This window comes from Leiobunum rupestre, chromosome 2 (assembly GCF_980474605.1).
Source record: "Leiobunum rupestre chromosome 2, qqLeiRupe1.1.hap1, whole genome shotgun sequence".
NCBI classification, from domain to species: Eukaryota; Metazoa; Arthropoda; class Arachnida; order Opiliones; family Sclerosomatidae; genus Leiobunum; species Leiobunum rupestre.
The window spans coordinates 19613924-19628275 of record NC_143385.1 but is presented as its reverse complement, the minus strand read 5'-3'; the positions used below and the strand labels follow the sequence as shown (position 1 = coordinate 19628275).

General features: G+C 37.2%; 1 protein-coding gene across 1 annotated transcript; it reads right to left on the bottom strand.

The window, feature by feature from the left end:
* Positions 1 to 6321: 6321 nt before the first annotated feature.
* On the bottom strand, positions 6322 to 14055 carry LOC149956305 (uncharacterized). The gene is made up of 6 exons (XM_090166840.1): positions 13609 to 14055; positions 13229 to 13285; positions 12698 to 12898; positions 11682 to 11993; positions 10814 to 11139; positions 6322 to 7173 (listed from the first exon to the last, which is right to left on the bottom strand). Exons 1-6 carry the CDS (start codon positions 14053 to 14055, stop codon positions 6465 to 6467), a joined length of 2052 nt encoding a protein of 683 aa, XP_090022966.1. The 3' UTR covers positions 6322 to 6464.
* Positions 14056 to 14352: the final 297 nt, after the last annotated feature.

Genomic DNA, 14352 nt, shown 5'->3' with positions numbered 1-14352 from the left:
CAAAAACTATTAAGTGAAATAATTGTTTCCACCTGTAACTATGTCAACGCTGATGTACGAAGGATTGCGGCTGCACATGTAATGCCAAAAGAATTGGTTGAGAGAGCAGAAGGCTATAATTACCTGGGTATGGGGAAACTACTAAGACAGCAAGTGGTGGAATTGTGCATTACGGGCCAAGGGTAACTTGCCGCCTTTCAAAGCTAAATCCATTTGAATTATTCCACACAACCCCGGAGGTAGAAATAATGGCGCGTTTTTGATAACAGGGTTATCCATCCCGCCAATTGCATGAAAGACACAATTGGGTTCAGGCCTAAGTCCCCGGGCATTATAACCAGAAAATATTTTTATGTAGCAGGTTGTTGAGAAGGCTGCAGCGGAACACCAGTAATTACGGCCACTAATTGACAGAAGGCATCTGTCTTCCTAGGGTCGTTATCAAGAAATTACTCAAAAGCATCAACTGTTCGCGTGGAGCATTAGTTTTCACCAACTGCTGTAAAAAGTGAGCAAGTTGAGGTGAATCCTGGCTCGAGCTGTATGCCATCGTAGCAAGCAAATCCTGGATTTCTCCAACATCTCGACAAATATGCTTCTCGACTTACATGAAGTCGTCCATCGCACGGCCCAGCATTTGTTTCAGAGGAGGTTTCTTTGATGGGGGCTATGGAAGTAGGAAATGGTGAAGCTTCAACTGGAAGTTTCCCTACCTCCAACTGATGAAGGCCAAGCAGCCAGAAACTGATTTGAGTCTTGTAGTGGTTATCAATATCGTTTCATCTTAGCAGGTAGTTCTCATGAACAAACGGTAATAGATATTTGTTACTAATGGATTTCAACTTACCAGTAGACGCTGCTTCTTTGTTGATTGGAAGAGGACTTTGAATCGTCTCTCCATCGTGATCAATGCAATGGAGCTCTAATGAATTTCTTCACATTGTTCGTTCAAAGCCGTATCAGCGGAAGGAACCTCCTCACTGGACCCGGATTGGCAACTTATGTCATGGGCCACGGCATTAAACAAATCCAGGAAGTTGGTGACTGAATAACCATCGCTGCCCACGGATAAAGATGTTTTGTCAATTAAGTACAGTACATTCGAAGTGCAGGGGAAAAACGAGTTGCGAAATCCAAAACTGCGCAGGGACGGTGGTACTTCTTTGAAGGTCAAATTACGTTTGTAGGTCACGCTGTAGATGGCAGTCAAATCAAGGTCAAATTACGTTTGTAGGTCACGCTGTAGATGGCAGTCAAATCAAGGTCAAATTACGTTTGGAGGTCACGCTGTAGATGGCAGTCAAATCAAGGTCAAATTACGTTTGGAGGTCACGGTGTAGATGGCAGTATTTGTTTTTGGGTTTTTTCTCCAAATAAATGGCACTTTGAGTTATGTACAAATAGATGGCAATGAAATATTTCTTCCGGCAAACCTGTAACATGTGACTTTGACTCACTCAGATCCCGCTAATCAACTCTCTTAATCAAGAGGGGTGAAACGCGGGGGTCGTCAGCGTTCCGCCCAATAAAAGCTCTTAGTCAAGATGACGATCAACTTGCCTTAAGCGCAGAATACGGGTGGTTGTGTATATAAAAACGAACTAAAAAACCAACTGGACTATAGTTTACACTAGATAACCCATAGTGGCTATTCTTATCGCATCACTAGAGCACGCGTAGTATAAATACGGCTGCACGATCTGGAACTGGGCAGTCGACCGAACGATCTATAACTGTTTACCTCGTCATTTATCATGTAAATAACTATTTCATGTATTTTTTTAATTGAATTTTATTTTTCCAGTAATAATAATAACAAATGTTGTCCAACCCACTCATTCATCAATCAACTACCTTTACTCTCGTAAATGTCATGCTGTAATTAGTTGGAACATAACAGATGTAATGCGATGCAATGTACTTCGATGAAATGCGATGTAATACGATGCGATGTTATCTTTTTAATTTTTTAAAATAAAATATTTTTGAAAATTTCAATAATTTATTACTGACTTTGATCTAACATTTCGCCTATTAGAAATCGTTAAGACATAAAGTGTAGTACATCAAATTAAAGCTTATTTTAAGAGCATTATTATGAATGTCTAAAATCCAAAATCGAAGTTTGCCCTCATCACGAACTTGGCCATCGAAAATGACCCCCCGTTGATTAAAAATCACGCAGTTTTAACTTGGTATAATAAAACGGTAATATTTAGAAAATAATAATCAATGTTTTCGAAATCAGCGCTATATGTTACCCTAAAATCGAGAGATTCATAGTAATCATCGAAATATTCTTCAATTTATTATTTAAAATGTTTGAGGGTGTGAAAATGAACTTTTCAAGAGTTTGAAAAAGTTACTTATTTTCGAAAGGCTCTAGTTACGCAACCGCTGCATCGATTATCACCCAAAATTTCAATTTCCACATGGTTTTGTCCCTAGTTTAGGTGGTTTAAATTTCATTTGATTCGGCCGACCGATGGTTTCATGAGTTGTCGACTTGACGTGGAATGACCCATCTGGCCTCGCAGCAAGAGGAGCCGGGTTCGATCCCAGCTTGTGGCACTGGGTGAAACTCGGAACAACTCCTGCGTTGAGTTTGCAAGTTATCTCCCCACTGGTTTAAGGGGTTTCCCCCCGAGTTCTTCGGTTTCCCCTTCCATAAGAACTTGACTAGGTTAACGGAAATAGTTAGTGTAGGGAGCTGTTGGCTCGATCTCGTGGCATGCAGGTTTTCCACCACCCTCCTACGCATTTTAACCCGGCCACCTGAATTAAGGGCTTCAAAGGTCGCATGATGACTTAGGCCTAAGGTGGTGCCTTGGGTATTAGCCTAGCTGATTATTACTTTTTCTTTTTATTACTGGAAAACATAACATTCCCCTTATATAGTTGCAGTCTCTCACATCTCAATGGGTGGAGATCAATACTAAATTAATCATCAAATTAGGGGCTATGTAGTTGATAATTTTCTTGATTAGGTAGATTACAAAACATTTATACTGATATAATAGTGTATTTTCTTTGGTGAGTTGCAACAAATTAAATGGTCAACTTACACTTAATACTTTGCATTTTAATGTTTTATCAGTTTCCTGTTACAGTTTCAAGGCTCAAATTGAAGGAAAGGGTTTTAAAATATATACATTTCCATCTGATAAATATGAATATCAATTTGTGAAAAGGAGAGGAAAATTGATGAAATGTAATAAAATATATTTGGCTTTTGAAAGTAATTGCAAAAAATATCTCTTAAAATCTAAAGAAATATCTGTACCTTTCTAGGTCCCAACTCACCCCCCCCCCCCCCATAAATTACCTTTAAACTGCTTTGATGAAAGAATTTTAAATTAATATCTGGCTCTTTTCCCTGCCATACAGGGCATATGTATCGTATAAATTATTTTTGTAAATATAAGCCATAAGTTAAAGATCCAATAATCAATAACTTAATATCGTTATTTGTAGGTCCCTTTGAATAAACATTTCATATAATTGTCATTTCCAGTTTTTTTTAGAAGTTTTTTAACTTTTCACTTTATAGTAAGAAATGTTAGTTTTGTTAATGACAGATCCTACACTTTGATTCAAGCCAAAATGTAAAGAAGCAATATAAATAATGTTGAAGACTAGAGTTTCAATTTCATAAGAATTCTTAAAATTTTATCAATTAAAGGTAGGAGCGACAGAGATATCATAAATTTCACAATAATAATTCTTGATTCGTGCCTTTCCAAATGTGTAGTTATCAAAATTTTTTAAATTTAGTAAATTTCACTTTGCACAACCAAATCATTAACTTCAATACTTGATTCATGCATTCTCCAACTAAAATTTACCAGATTCGGTCGTGTTTTTAAAAAACAATTTAAAGAATTCAGTTACATTTACAGTTGGAAAAAACATAATTTAATCAAGTAATTTTTTCAGTCTCTAAATTAGTTAATTAAAGAACGAGTGGAATTTTTTTGAAAAAATAAAGCATTTTGTGGGCCACAGTGTACAAGTACTTTGCTTCCTTAGCAATGGTACTATCCATTAGTATCACTCGTTCACTAAATAACTTCATTTCTCCTATAAAATCAATTTTAACTGAAGAATAGGACTCGGCTCGTTAATTTTACTGCTGTAAATTTACCAGAAATCCTGAAATTAGAAACTAACTACTGAGACCTCACAATGTTAACAAAAAATGGGGTCAAATGAGTTCAGCCTGTCACTAATTCATTTCCAGTCTAAAAAATATTAAAACTGAAGAACGGTCCTGGCTTTTCAACTGCAAATTTAACAGAATTATTTTCACAAAATACCTTAACAGTTTTATATTCTAAATTTTTAATTCAATAGCAAGTTAGTCAGAGTTTCTACTTTTCAAAAAATTACAAGGCCCCTGAGCTGAAATAATGTTTATCCTACTACATCCTAGGAGGCCATCAAATGGCGTATAATTCTACAATCTTTGTTGCGCGAATTTCAAATTAATATTAAAACTCACCCTAAAGTTCTAAACATTAGTTTAAATTTTAAATAATTAACGTTAATACAATTGTTAAGTAATAATAATTTTCAATTAAATAAATACATCTCAACCAAATTGATTTATAAATAAAACGTTTTTAAAAACCGAAAAGTTTTAACTAGTTTAAGGCGACATCGCGGTCCACCATTTTATTTTGGAATTTTGTGACAGGGTTGCTAGCTCAGGAACATCCCAGCCAATGAAAGCTTATGTCAGAAATGAGACAATGAAGGAAAGCCATTGGTATACTCTTATTTACTGCCGAGTAAAACTTGTAAAGTATTGCATTTTTAATGTGTTAATAAATTATTGTTGACAATAAGAATAATGCCGCTAGCCTCCCTAATACTGAATCTTGGGCATGAAAAACCTGGAAAATAATTGTCTTTTTTTCAAAAAGTGAACAAAAAGTTATATTTTTTCCTGCCTTCCAGTGTACTATCGATTCCCATAGGAAATCATGTTCGGCCCATAAATAACTCTGGCCTATCGAGGTATTGATCCTTGTGTGGAGAAATTTTGATAGTAAATGAAACTGTTAGTTTTATAACTATTTCTTTCCATTTTTACCTCTCCGAGGGGACTTTGTACCCTAGGAGGGGTTATACAACCACCGTGTCTGTTTGTCAGGCCTGCGTACGCGTTCGCATTTTCGGGGCAAAGGGTAATCACTGCGTACCCAGTTTCTTAGAATCAGGGAAAAGGTTTTTCCAAAAGCGCCCTCTTTTTGTCATTGGGTGTAGTATAACTTTTTAATCGGCCGGGATTCGAACCCGAGCCCTCTTGAACGGCAGGTGAGCGTTCTACCGCAGAACCACGGATACAGTTACGCGTCACTGAAAATTAAATATAACATAATTAATATAATTGTGAAATGTTTTATTGCCAAGGAATACTGAAAAGCATATAGAAGCCTGTGTGTGTTTAGCTAGGCTTGAGACAATAATGCCTCCTAAACAAAAAGAGCCTGTATCAAAACAATACCTCATATAGCAATTTTATCTTTTTCATTAGACTCCATGTTTACTATCACTCAAAACAATAAATTTAACCAGCCACAATATTGAGCTAAATTTCCTTTCTCTGATTGGTAAATGATATAGAAACGACCTCATGCGTCTAACGTTCCAACTAAACTACCCGAAAAAACGCATCCAACACCAAGCTGACGAGTTGGATAGTATGAACGCGAAAGCTGACCTGACTAGTCGGGCTGACCACTCAGACAGACATAGTCAGGTGACTAAAGTTGGATAGTGTAAATGCGGCTTTAGAGGTATAGCTGGGGGCGACTCGGGTCTTCAGCGTGTTTGCTCTAAAATCAAGCAACTATTAGCAACTTGAACACTCACACGATAATATATTGAGATAAGCTGAAGAACATTTCAGTTAATTTTAAATTGTAAATTACTTAAAAAGTTTTCAGCAAAAATTGGTATACAATTTTAAACAAAACTATAATGACCGCATAAAATATGATGACACCGAATAGTCCAGTGCTATGTAATTTCGATTGTATTTGCTAAGAACGTACTAAGCGTTCTTCATATAACTATAATATTGTTTCATAAGTTGGTAACTTTGGGGACCATTTCACTGAGAGCTAGTAACGGAGTGACGTCATCACAATAAGAAATTATCCCGCTAGCGAGACGCTGTCAAAGGCTAATTGTGACTCGTTAGCAAGCGAACTCAAATGAAGCCCGTTATGCAGTCTGTCTTGTTATTAGCTCTTAGTTAAACTTGTGAAGAATAGGAAGTGTTACATTTATGTAAATTATTTTATTTTTATTGTTCTTTAACAAGGAACGTTAACAACGCCAAACAATCTAGTTCCGTGTACAATTTAAAATGATAAATGACAACTGTTTTTGGCAGCGCTCAGTAACATAGAACATGAAAGTGATTATTGACAATTCTATTATTTTCAAAGTTCATTTTAACAGGTGTAGAAAAATTTGTAGTAATAAGGACCAAACCAAATACCGATAGCGTTGGAGGGTGCTTGAGAAGTATACTCGATGTAGAGGTTTTTAGCTAGAATCATTGCGCTGAACGGTTCATCTGACCTCCGTTTGCTACGGTCCGAGCTTGAAGATCCGTATTTTCTCCAAACTGCGCTTGACATGTCTTGAGTATCTTTGGACCCCCGGAATAATTTCCACGGCTCGTAATCGAGGATAATTGAGTCAAGGTAATTTAGCGCGTTTGTGGGAATGCAGCGCTCGATATTGGAATAAATGACCATGACATTTTTGCCGCGATAATTCTTAACGTATAATGCTCCGGGAATGTTGGTGCCAACGCAAACCCAGCAGTTGGTATTAATTCCGCGAAATTTGTATTCCTCCGCCTCCATCTGCACAACGACGCCGAAAGTATAATAATCGTAAGATTTTTCCAAAAAAGATCTTATTTTGGGAGCTAACTCTGCATTACTTCCGCCGATCTGGAGTAAGTCTTTCACGTCATTTTCCAACTGTTTGCTAATGGCGTACTTTGGAATGACGTTGTCGTAGGCTTCTTTTATCTTTTGGGTAATCGTTACCAGTTTCGGTTCGAGGTCTTTCGCCATGTGTTGAATGTCGTCATTTTTAACTCCAGCTTCCATCGCGAAACATTTCAGCTCAGCCGACATGGCGCGAATACTGAAAGCAAAATAATAACGAAACAAATTATTTTAAATATAACCAAATGAAAATTAATAAGCTACAGATGTGAATAATGTGGCTATTTAAATACAAAATTATTTCTTTATGCGCTAAAATTTAAAATATTAGGGCCTTTTAAATATTTACATAAAACATTATTTTAAGTTAAGAATTCTAAAACATGTACAGTTACCCTCTATTTTCGGGGGGTAAGTAGCAATGACCGTGCGGCCAGACTTTTTACCCCAACTTTCGGGGGTAAATAGTTGAGGCTTGGATTATGGCTATTTACCCTCGCCTTTCGGTGGTAAATAGCGGGCAGATCTTTTACCCCCGTAAGTCGGAGATACGCAATCTCGATGGTTAATAGTTTGTTCCGCGCCATGGTTGCTATTTACCCCCAACTTTAAGTGCTCGGGCTTAATTATCTTACACCGCGCGTAAAAAGCTGTTTCACCCCAACCAGAATGAAGCCCAGAATGTAGGGGATAAATAGTAACATCGAATGTTGCCGGTAATTTGCACCCCCAAAATGATTGATATCTCAGTTTCGGTGGGAAAGAAAAGTTCGCCACGCGTATCATGCTATTTACCCCCGAAAAATGGGGCTGTCGTTTTCAGTGATAATTTGTGCCAATAATTAGGGAAGTCCATAAAGTTCGAAACTTTTCATTATAATTGCTATTAGAATGGAAATTAATAATGGTTATTACATTCAACAGAAGAAACTTCATCATCTGTAATTATTTAATTGTCTGTCTGGGGTTTCACCTTTTTAAAGAGATAAATAGGGGTAGTCCATAAATTCCCAACATTTTTATTATTACTCTAAATAGCAGTGTGTTAGAATTTATAGCCCGGGGTACCTAGTAACAGATACCATACCACCGGAGGCCGATCATCATAGTGCCCTACGCCAGCGTCCCCCTAGCCCGGACAGGTGACAAATCCAGCATGGGTAGTAGTACCCTACTACTGATGGTCGCACCTTTGACGCGAGCCACTCAACCCAGCAGAAGGTGCAGCAATGGGTGGACCAATCCGCACTTCGCACACAGCAGTGGGATTAAGAGTGGATGCTGTAGCAACTCCAGCCGACACCCCACCTACACAGGTAAGGAGTCAAACCATTTGGAGAGAGCGCCTAAAGGGGAACGACGAGCACACAGCAGTCCAAGTAACCCGGCACAGCTGGCACCGGAGATCCCGGTGTGGGTTCAAAAGGCCGAGGAACAGGACCGCCGTGCCCGCATATAAGGCTACCCAATCCGCCGAGGCAACCAGTTTGCCAGGACCCTCTCCGTTAGCCTGAGCCGAAGCTGAGTATCCAGCCCAAACCTGACCGAAGTCGGAGGTGGAGATAGGACCATTTGATCGAAGCTAACATCTCCCAGTGCGCCACCGCCCTTATGGGTTACAAGAGCTGGACCCCGACTCCCCGGTAAGGCCACCAGTTATTTCACACTCCGACCCATTGAGGGCCTACCCTAAATAGCAGTAATCCCAACTTCCTTTATTATTCATTGTTTGTCTGTCTGTGGTATACAATTTTCAGAGAAGCAATAACGGTTTGTCTATAAAGACTGAAATGTTATATTAATTATGTTATGTTATGGTACTTAACGTATTTTCGGTGTTTGAGCAGGTGTTTGGGTATTTTTTGAAGGGATATTTGTGCGTTTCTATTTTAAGTGGGTGCTTTGGCGATACTATTTCACCGTGTGATCAGGAGTAATTAAAAAAACTTATGGAAATTTACCCAAATAAAAATCCAATCGCTTTACGTAGTTGTTGACAAAAATAAATAAATGAAAGTTAATAAGTCCAGATAGTCGTCACGTTGCTCTATGTAGGGGTTATCAGAAGTAAATAAGTTGAAGTTATGGAAATCTAAGCGAAAAATCATTTGTCATTGAACGTACAGGTGATCTAAAGCTGATAAACCGAAATTTTGAAAGATCTGACAATAGGGATATATTGCGGAAATCGAGGAACGTTTATAAGAGTGTGCACGTGAAGGTGATAATGCAGCCGCATATTTTGAGAGGGGTTTGGCGGTGATATTTTGAGGGGGTGCTCGAGCGATACTATTCAAACGTGTGATCAGAAAAAAAGAATCAAACTGTCGCGTACACAAAATCGTTCCATAAAGTAAATCTTTTATCTTATATACAGGGTGTTTCAAAAGAATACGCAAAACCAAACAGCAGGGTTTGGGTTTGTGTTATAGGTAAAAAAGAACTTTGTAAACAAATCGAGGTAACCAGCGTAAAAAAGTAAACTTTAACAGTATTTAAAGTCCCTGCTGCTTGGTTTTGCGCTTCTTGCAGCCTACTTCCAGGGGCTATAGAGATATCAAATATCAGGAAATGTGACATTTCTACTTTATGAAGGTAATATAAATGTAACATTTTAACTAAAATAAACTGCCTTATTTTCCTCAATAAAAAGGTTATACCGCAGAAAAACAAACAAATAATCATAAAAGTGAAATTTCTGCTATATATACGTAACATAACATTGCTACCTTAATAAACTACCTCTTTCAATGTGTTTTAAAAAAGGTGTTACAAAAATATCACGAAATATGATATGTCTTCGGTTTGAATTATGTTACATTTAGACTTTTATAGACTACCCTAATTGTCTCTTTTAATAAATATAAAACCATGACAAGACGAACCAAAAAAATCATGTTATCTATAATTAATCCTTTGTCAACTAAATATATAATATCAAATTTTGGCCTTTATATACAACCCCTATCACTGGATAGAAAATCAATAATAAAATGGAGATGAAATTGGTTCTAATTTCACGTAATATAAATAATATAAACTATTTACCGCTAAAAAGCCAAGCCCCGACTTTTGGGTGTAGATTGCATACTACACTCTGCCAAAACTATTTACCACCGAAACAGTAAAAACCAAAATTTATGGGGAAAATTAGCCTTTTTCGCCTGATACTACTATTTGCCCCCGATATTCTAGACTTTTTTCAAGCCAGGGTAAAATAGTTTCGATCGCGCGGTTGAAGCTATTTACCCACGGGAATACACGATCTTTGAAAGTCGAGGGTAATTAGCAACGATAGCGCGGAACAGACTAATTACCCCCGAAATTGCTTAGCCTGGCTATTGGGGGTAAATAGCTTGATCCGCGCGGTCGATGCTCATTGCCCCCGAAAGTTGGGGGTAAATAGCAACGACCCCGAAAATATATACCTTTTTCAAACTGTATTTTGGTAAAAAAAGGCAGCAAACACGGAGAAGCGGAGGAAGCTATCTTGCAACATTTTCAAGTTGACTTAAAAAAATATCGTTCCTCAAAAATAAGTCTTCGCTATCCTCACGCTCTAAATCAATTTAAAGGTCTACATAATCATTTGGACCATTTAGGACGAATATGAGGTATTTTATCTCTGTATGTCACGTGACTCAGTCGTTCTACTGCTCATTGCAAAACCCATAAATATGTAGAACCGCCCCTAAAATATTAAAAATTCTGCTTTTCTTTAATTCCATTGTTAAGAAACGTTTCGGGACTTTAATATGCAAAAAACGAACTAAGTACTTCAAAGGGTTTTAAGATACACGATTTTTTGCCCCTTAAACGAAACACTTTTGTCTGCTTACCTGTTGACAAGGGCGACGTTTCCCAGCTCCTCCAGAAATTCATTGCGATGGAAATCGTACATTTGGGCGAGATCCATCAACGATCTGCTGTTGAAAATATATAAAAAGTACTCCACCAGGGAACTTCCCGAAATCTTTCCACATGCTTTGTAAATGTCTTGCTTCATACCAGTTGTCGGATTGGAAGCGTATCTCTTAAAGCTCGACTCCACGTTTTGTAATTGAACGATCATGTCTGTTATTTTGCTGTCTTGCAATTCTTTGCGAATTACAAACTCTAGTTTGTTAATTTTGCGTAAAATTAATTCCGTATTTTCTTCCAGAATCTAAAAAGAATAATAAAAAAGGGTGTCAAACTTTTCGACCTTAGGAAATATAGCGCCATCTTCCTTAATATCCGCCAAGTGAAGAAATAGCAGATGTTTTTAAATTTAACTTTCAGCTGTTGTGCAGATTTAATATTGAACGAGCGGACAGCTTTAATATATTAAAGTGCGGTAGGAAGGCGGCCCTACTTGTGAAAAAAATTTAAACAACGCCCGAAACCTATCAACATCTGATTGCCTCTAGTAAATCCTCGATTCTGTCTTCATAAAATCACAAGGTTATTAAAGAGTTTCCGCTATATTTACAAATGGTTAGCAACGTCTGTGTAAGCAGTTATATCCTAATGTGTGGTTGTTTATGTTAACTTACGCTCATGAGGCATTTTATATTCGTCAACGAAGAAAGGAATTTACTATTGGTTTTATTTGACATTTTCGAGGTTGCTAATTTTTAATTTGGCGGAAGGGAAGATAAGGCAGAACTCAGAACTCACGACGTCAGTGTTTATAAATTTAAATGCATGTTATGAAAATCGGCTTACTCTGAGGCTGGACATGATAGCTTCGTGTTTCTCGTCTGGTCCGTCCGGAATGAAAAAAAGAACCACTTGGAAGGCAATTCCGACAGGACCCAGAACGCTAGCGATGTTCTTGGCGATTGGAAGGAAATCTTGCAGTTTCTTGTTGCCCAAAGCGTCTTTTACCTTTCCGAGAACCTTCGAAGCGGTTTCGATGTCTTTTTTGTATTTCGTCAAATCCACTGTTCCCCGAAGTGGCTCAGTTCTCATTGGTCCTCTGGCCCTCGGTGAAAAATGGAAAGGGGCGTATTCCGGTTCGATGCACAAAGCAGAGCTCTGTTAATAATATCGTTATCAAAAATTTAAATATCACGTAGTATCACTACACTTGATTTATAAAAACTAATTAATAATGAGATCGTGAGTGATGTAAAGCCACGTACTACTGATTACCTGTTTATAACATACATATAGTTGGAATGTCAAAGAAATTCTATGATGTACATTTCAATAAAAACTACGTAAATTATTGCAACGTTATGTATTATTAAGCCTAGCACTTAACCTTCACTATAAAAGCAATGATTGATACTTAATTTCAAGAGTCACGTCTACAATTTATTCAGAATCTATGTGCAAAGATAAAAGCTTAAGGTGTAAAACTAAGACAGTTATCGGAAAGAAAATGTAATAGAATAGAATAGGTAAAACAATACAGGATTTTAAGCGACTAAAATTAGAAAGGGTCCAATTTTTTGGTTTATTTTAGCCCAGTGGTTATCGAAACCGCCCCACAAACTATATGTTGATTATTTCAAAAATTATATTCTGTCGTCTTTAGGGCTAGAGACGACGAAGCTTGCGATAATGGTAGTGAAAGCTATTTAAGCTTATAGCTCAGTTTTAGCTAAAATGATATCTCTATATGAGTGATTTCATTGGTCTATAGAGATAAGCTACTTTTTTATTAATATCATTACTGTTATCACATTCTTTCCAGTTGAGATATGAATTAAAATGAACAGGCAAAGTGACCTTACCTGTAAGAGTACCCCCGACTGAGTACAAAACTGAATAGCCTTTCCTCCGTATCGTTCTCCGTAAACCGAGTCGCAAGGAGCTGTGGACACTTCTCCCGCTAAAATCGTCTCACTTTCTCCAACAGAGCATCTCGACGGTTCGTGGCTTTCGATGTTAACTTCGTTCCCAGGTTCACTCGCGAGTGGCTCATTCTTGGTGTTCTAAGGCAAATACATTTCATACTCTGAATCCACCTTGGAACTTGAGTCGTCAATATCTCAAATTTTACATTATTTAATACAAGTTTAATTAATTAAGCTACAAGTGTCACTCTAACATAAAATATCGTAAAAATAATAATAATAACTAAAATGTATTAGTCATTATTTTACAATAAATGCATAGAATAACGAAATTAGTTTTCCCGTTTTAAAATAAAACTATGTATTTAATGTGCAATAAGAGGTAATTACTTTTACTTTAAGTTAATACATGTTTATAGAGTTTTGCTCTAGTTTTAGGAAAACATGCATTTGCGACAAAACATTCACCTCGGTTTCTGTTGCATTTGCGCTAAACTTTTCCACCCCTTCATCTGTATTTTGAATCTGGATGAAATGAAAGCCATTAGTCATATTTCGAAAAATTGCAACCAATAAGAATAGGTCTCCCCTATAAGTGGCTTATAAAGTTACGGTATTAATTCTAATACACTATTTAAAATCATCGTACATATCAATTAATACTTTAAAACAAGGATTATTATTAATTCACATATGGAATTTAAAATTATTAAATAATGAATTGTTATTCTAATAAGGGATGTAAAAATTTAGTGTTATTCATCTAACGTCTTTTAAATTGTCTCTCTTGAATAAGGGATATATTTTGTAAAGAGCACTAAAGATATTTAATGCATTACTACGCTCACATTTGAGTTCCCAATGACCATTTTCCCGTCAGGAGTCATTCTTAGGTCAAGCTCAAGTTTGTAGTTTTTATTTTGTTCGCATCCTTCAGTCGTATCATGGCATTTGTTTGGAGCATGGTCAGGCTGCGGTATGTCTTTGTAAGAGCAGTCGTCCGTCAACTCGGTCAGTGCGTCGTCGATCACCTTGAGGTTGGTGGCCAATTGAGACAGTCTTCGTATGAGGAACTTGCAGTCTGATTGACAAAAAGGGGAGGACGTCGGTTGCGCGCATATCTCTGCCGCAAACACAGCGACCATGGAACAGTTCGCGTTGTGATCGCATGAGGACTCGAACTCTTTCCTGAATGCATCTGTTCTTTTCTGGATAAGTAACGACGAGAAATCGTTTGCTTCTGTTGGAAGTAGCAAATGCGATAACACTATGGCGAAAAGTAGTTTAAAGTACATTTTGAAAGAAATATTATTTCTTTAATACGGAGCCTAATCTAACCCAAAACGTTCATGCCTTTGGGTGTCTGAGAAGACGATTGAATCTTATATTTATGTAAAAAAATATCTCTTTTAAAATCTACTCGATGTAATTCGATACTTGGATTAATGGAAATGTAATCTTTGAGATAGAGAACCAATAAAAAATGCTGCGCTTCGAAAATCGATGGTCTAAAATAAATCATTGATGTTTAAATAAAACAAGTTGGCAAGCTTGCTAAAATAAACCTCTCCTCAGAAGAATTTACTCTTGGG

Excerpts from the sequence above, each read along its gene's own strand:
- LOC149956305 (XM_090166840.1), bottom strand. The coding sequence starts at position 14,055 with ATGTACTTTAAACTACTTTTCGCCATAGTGTTATCGCATTTGCTACTT. Across the intron at positions 12,899-13,228 it reads CAAATGCAACAGAAACCGAG|AACACCAAGAATGAGCCACT; the intron begins GTGAATGTTTTG and ends TATTTGCCTTAG. Across the intron at positions 11,140-11,681 it reads CTATCATGTCCAGCCTCAGA|ATTCTGGAAGAAAATACGGA; the intron begins GTAAGCCGATTT and ends TATTCTTTTTAG.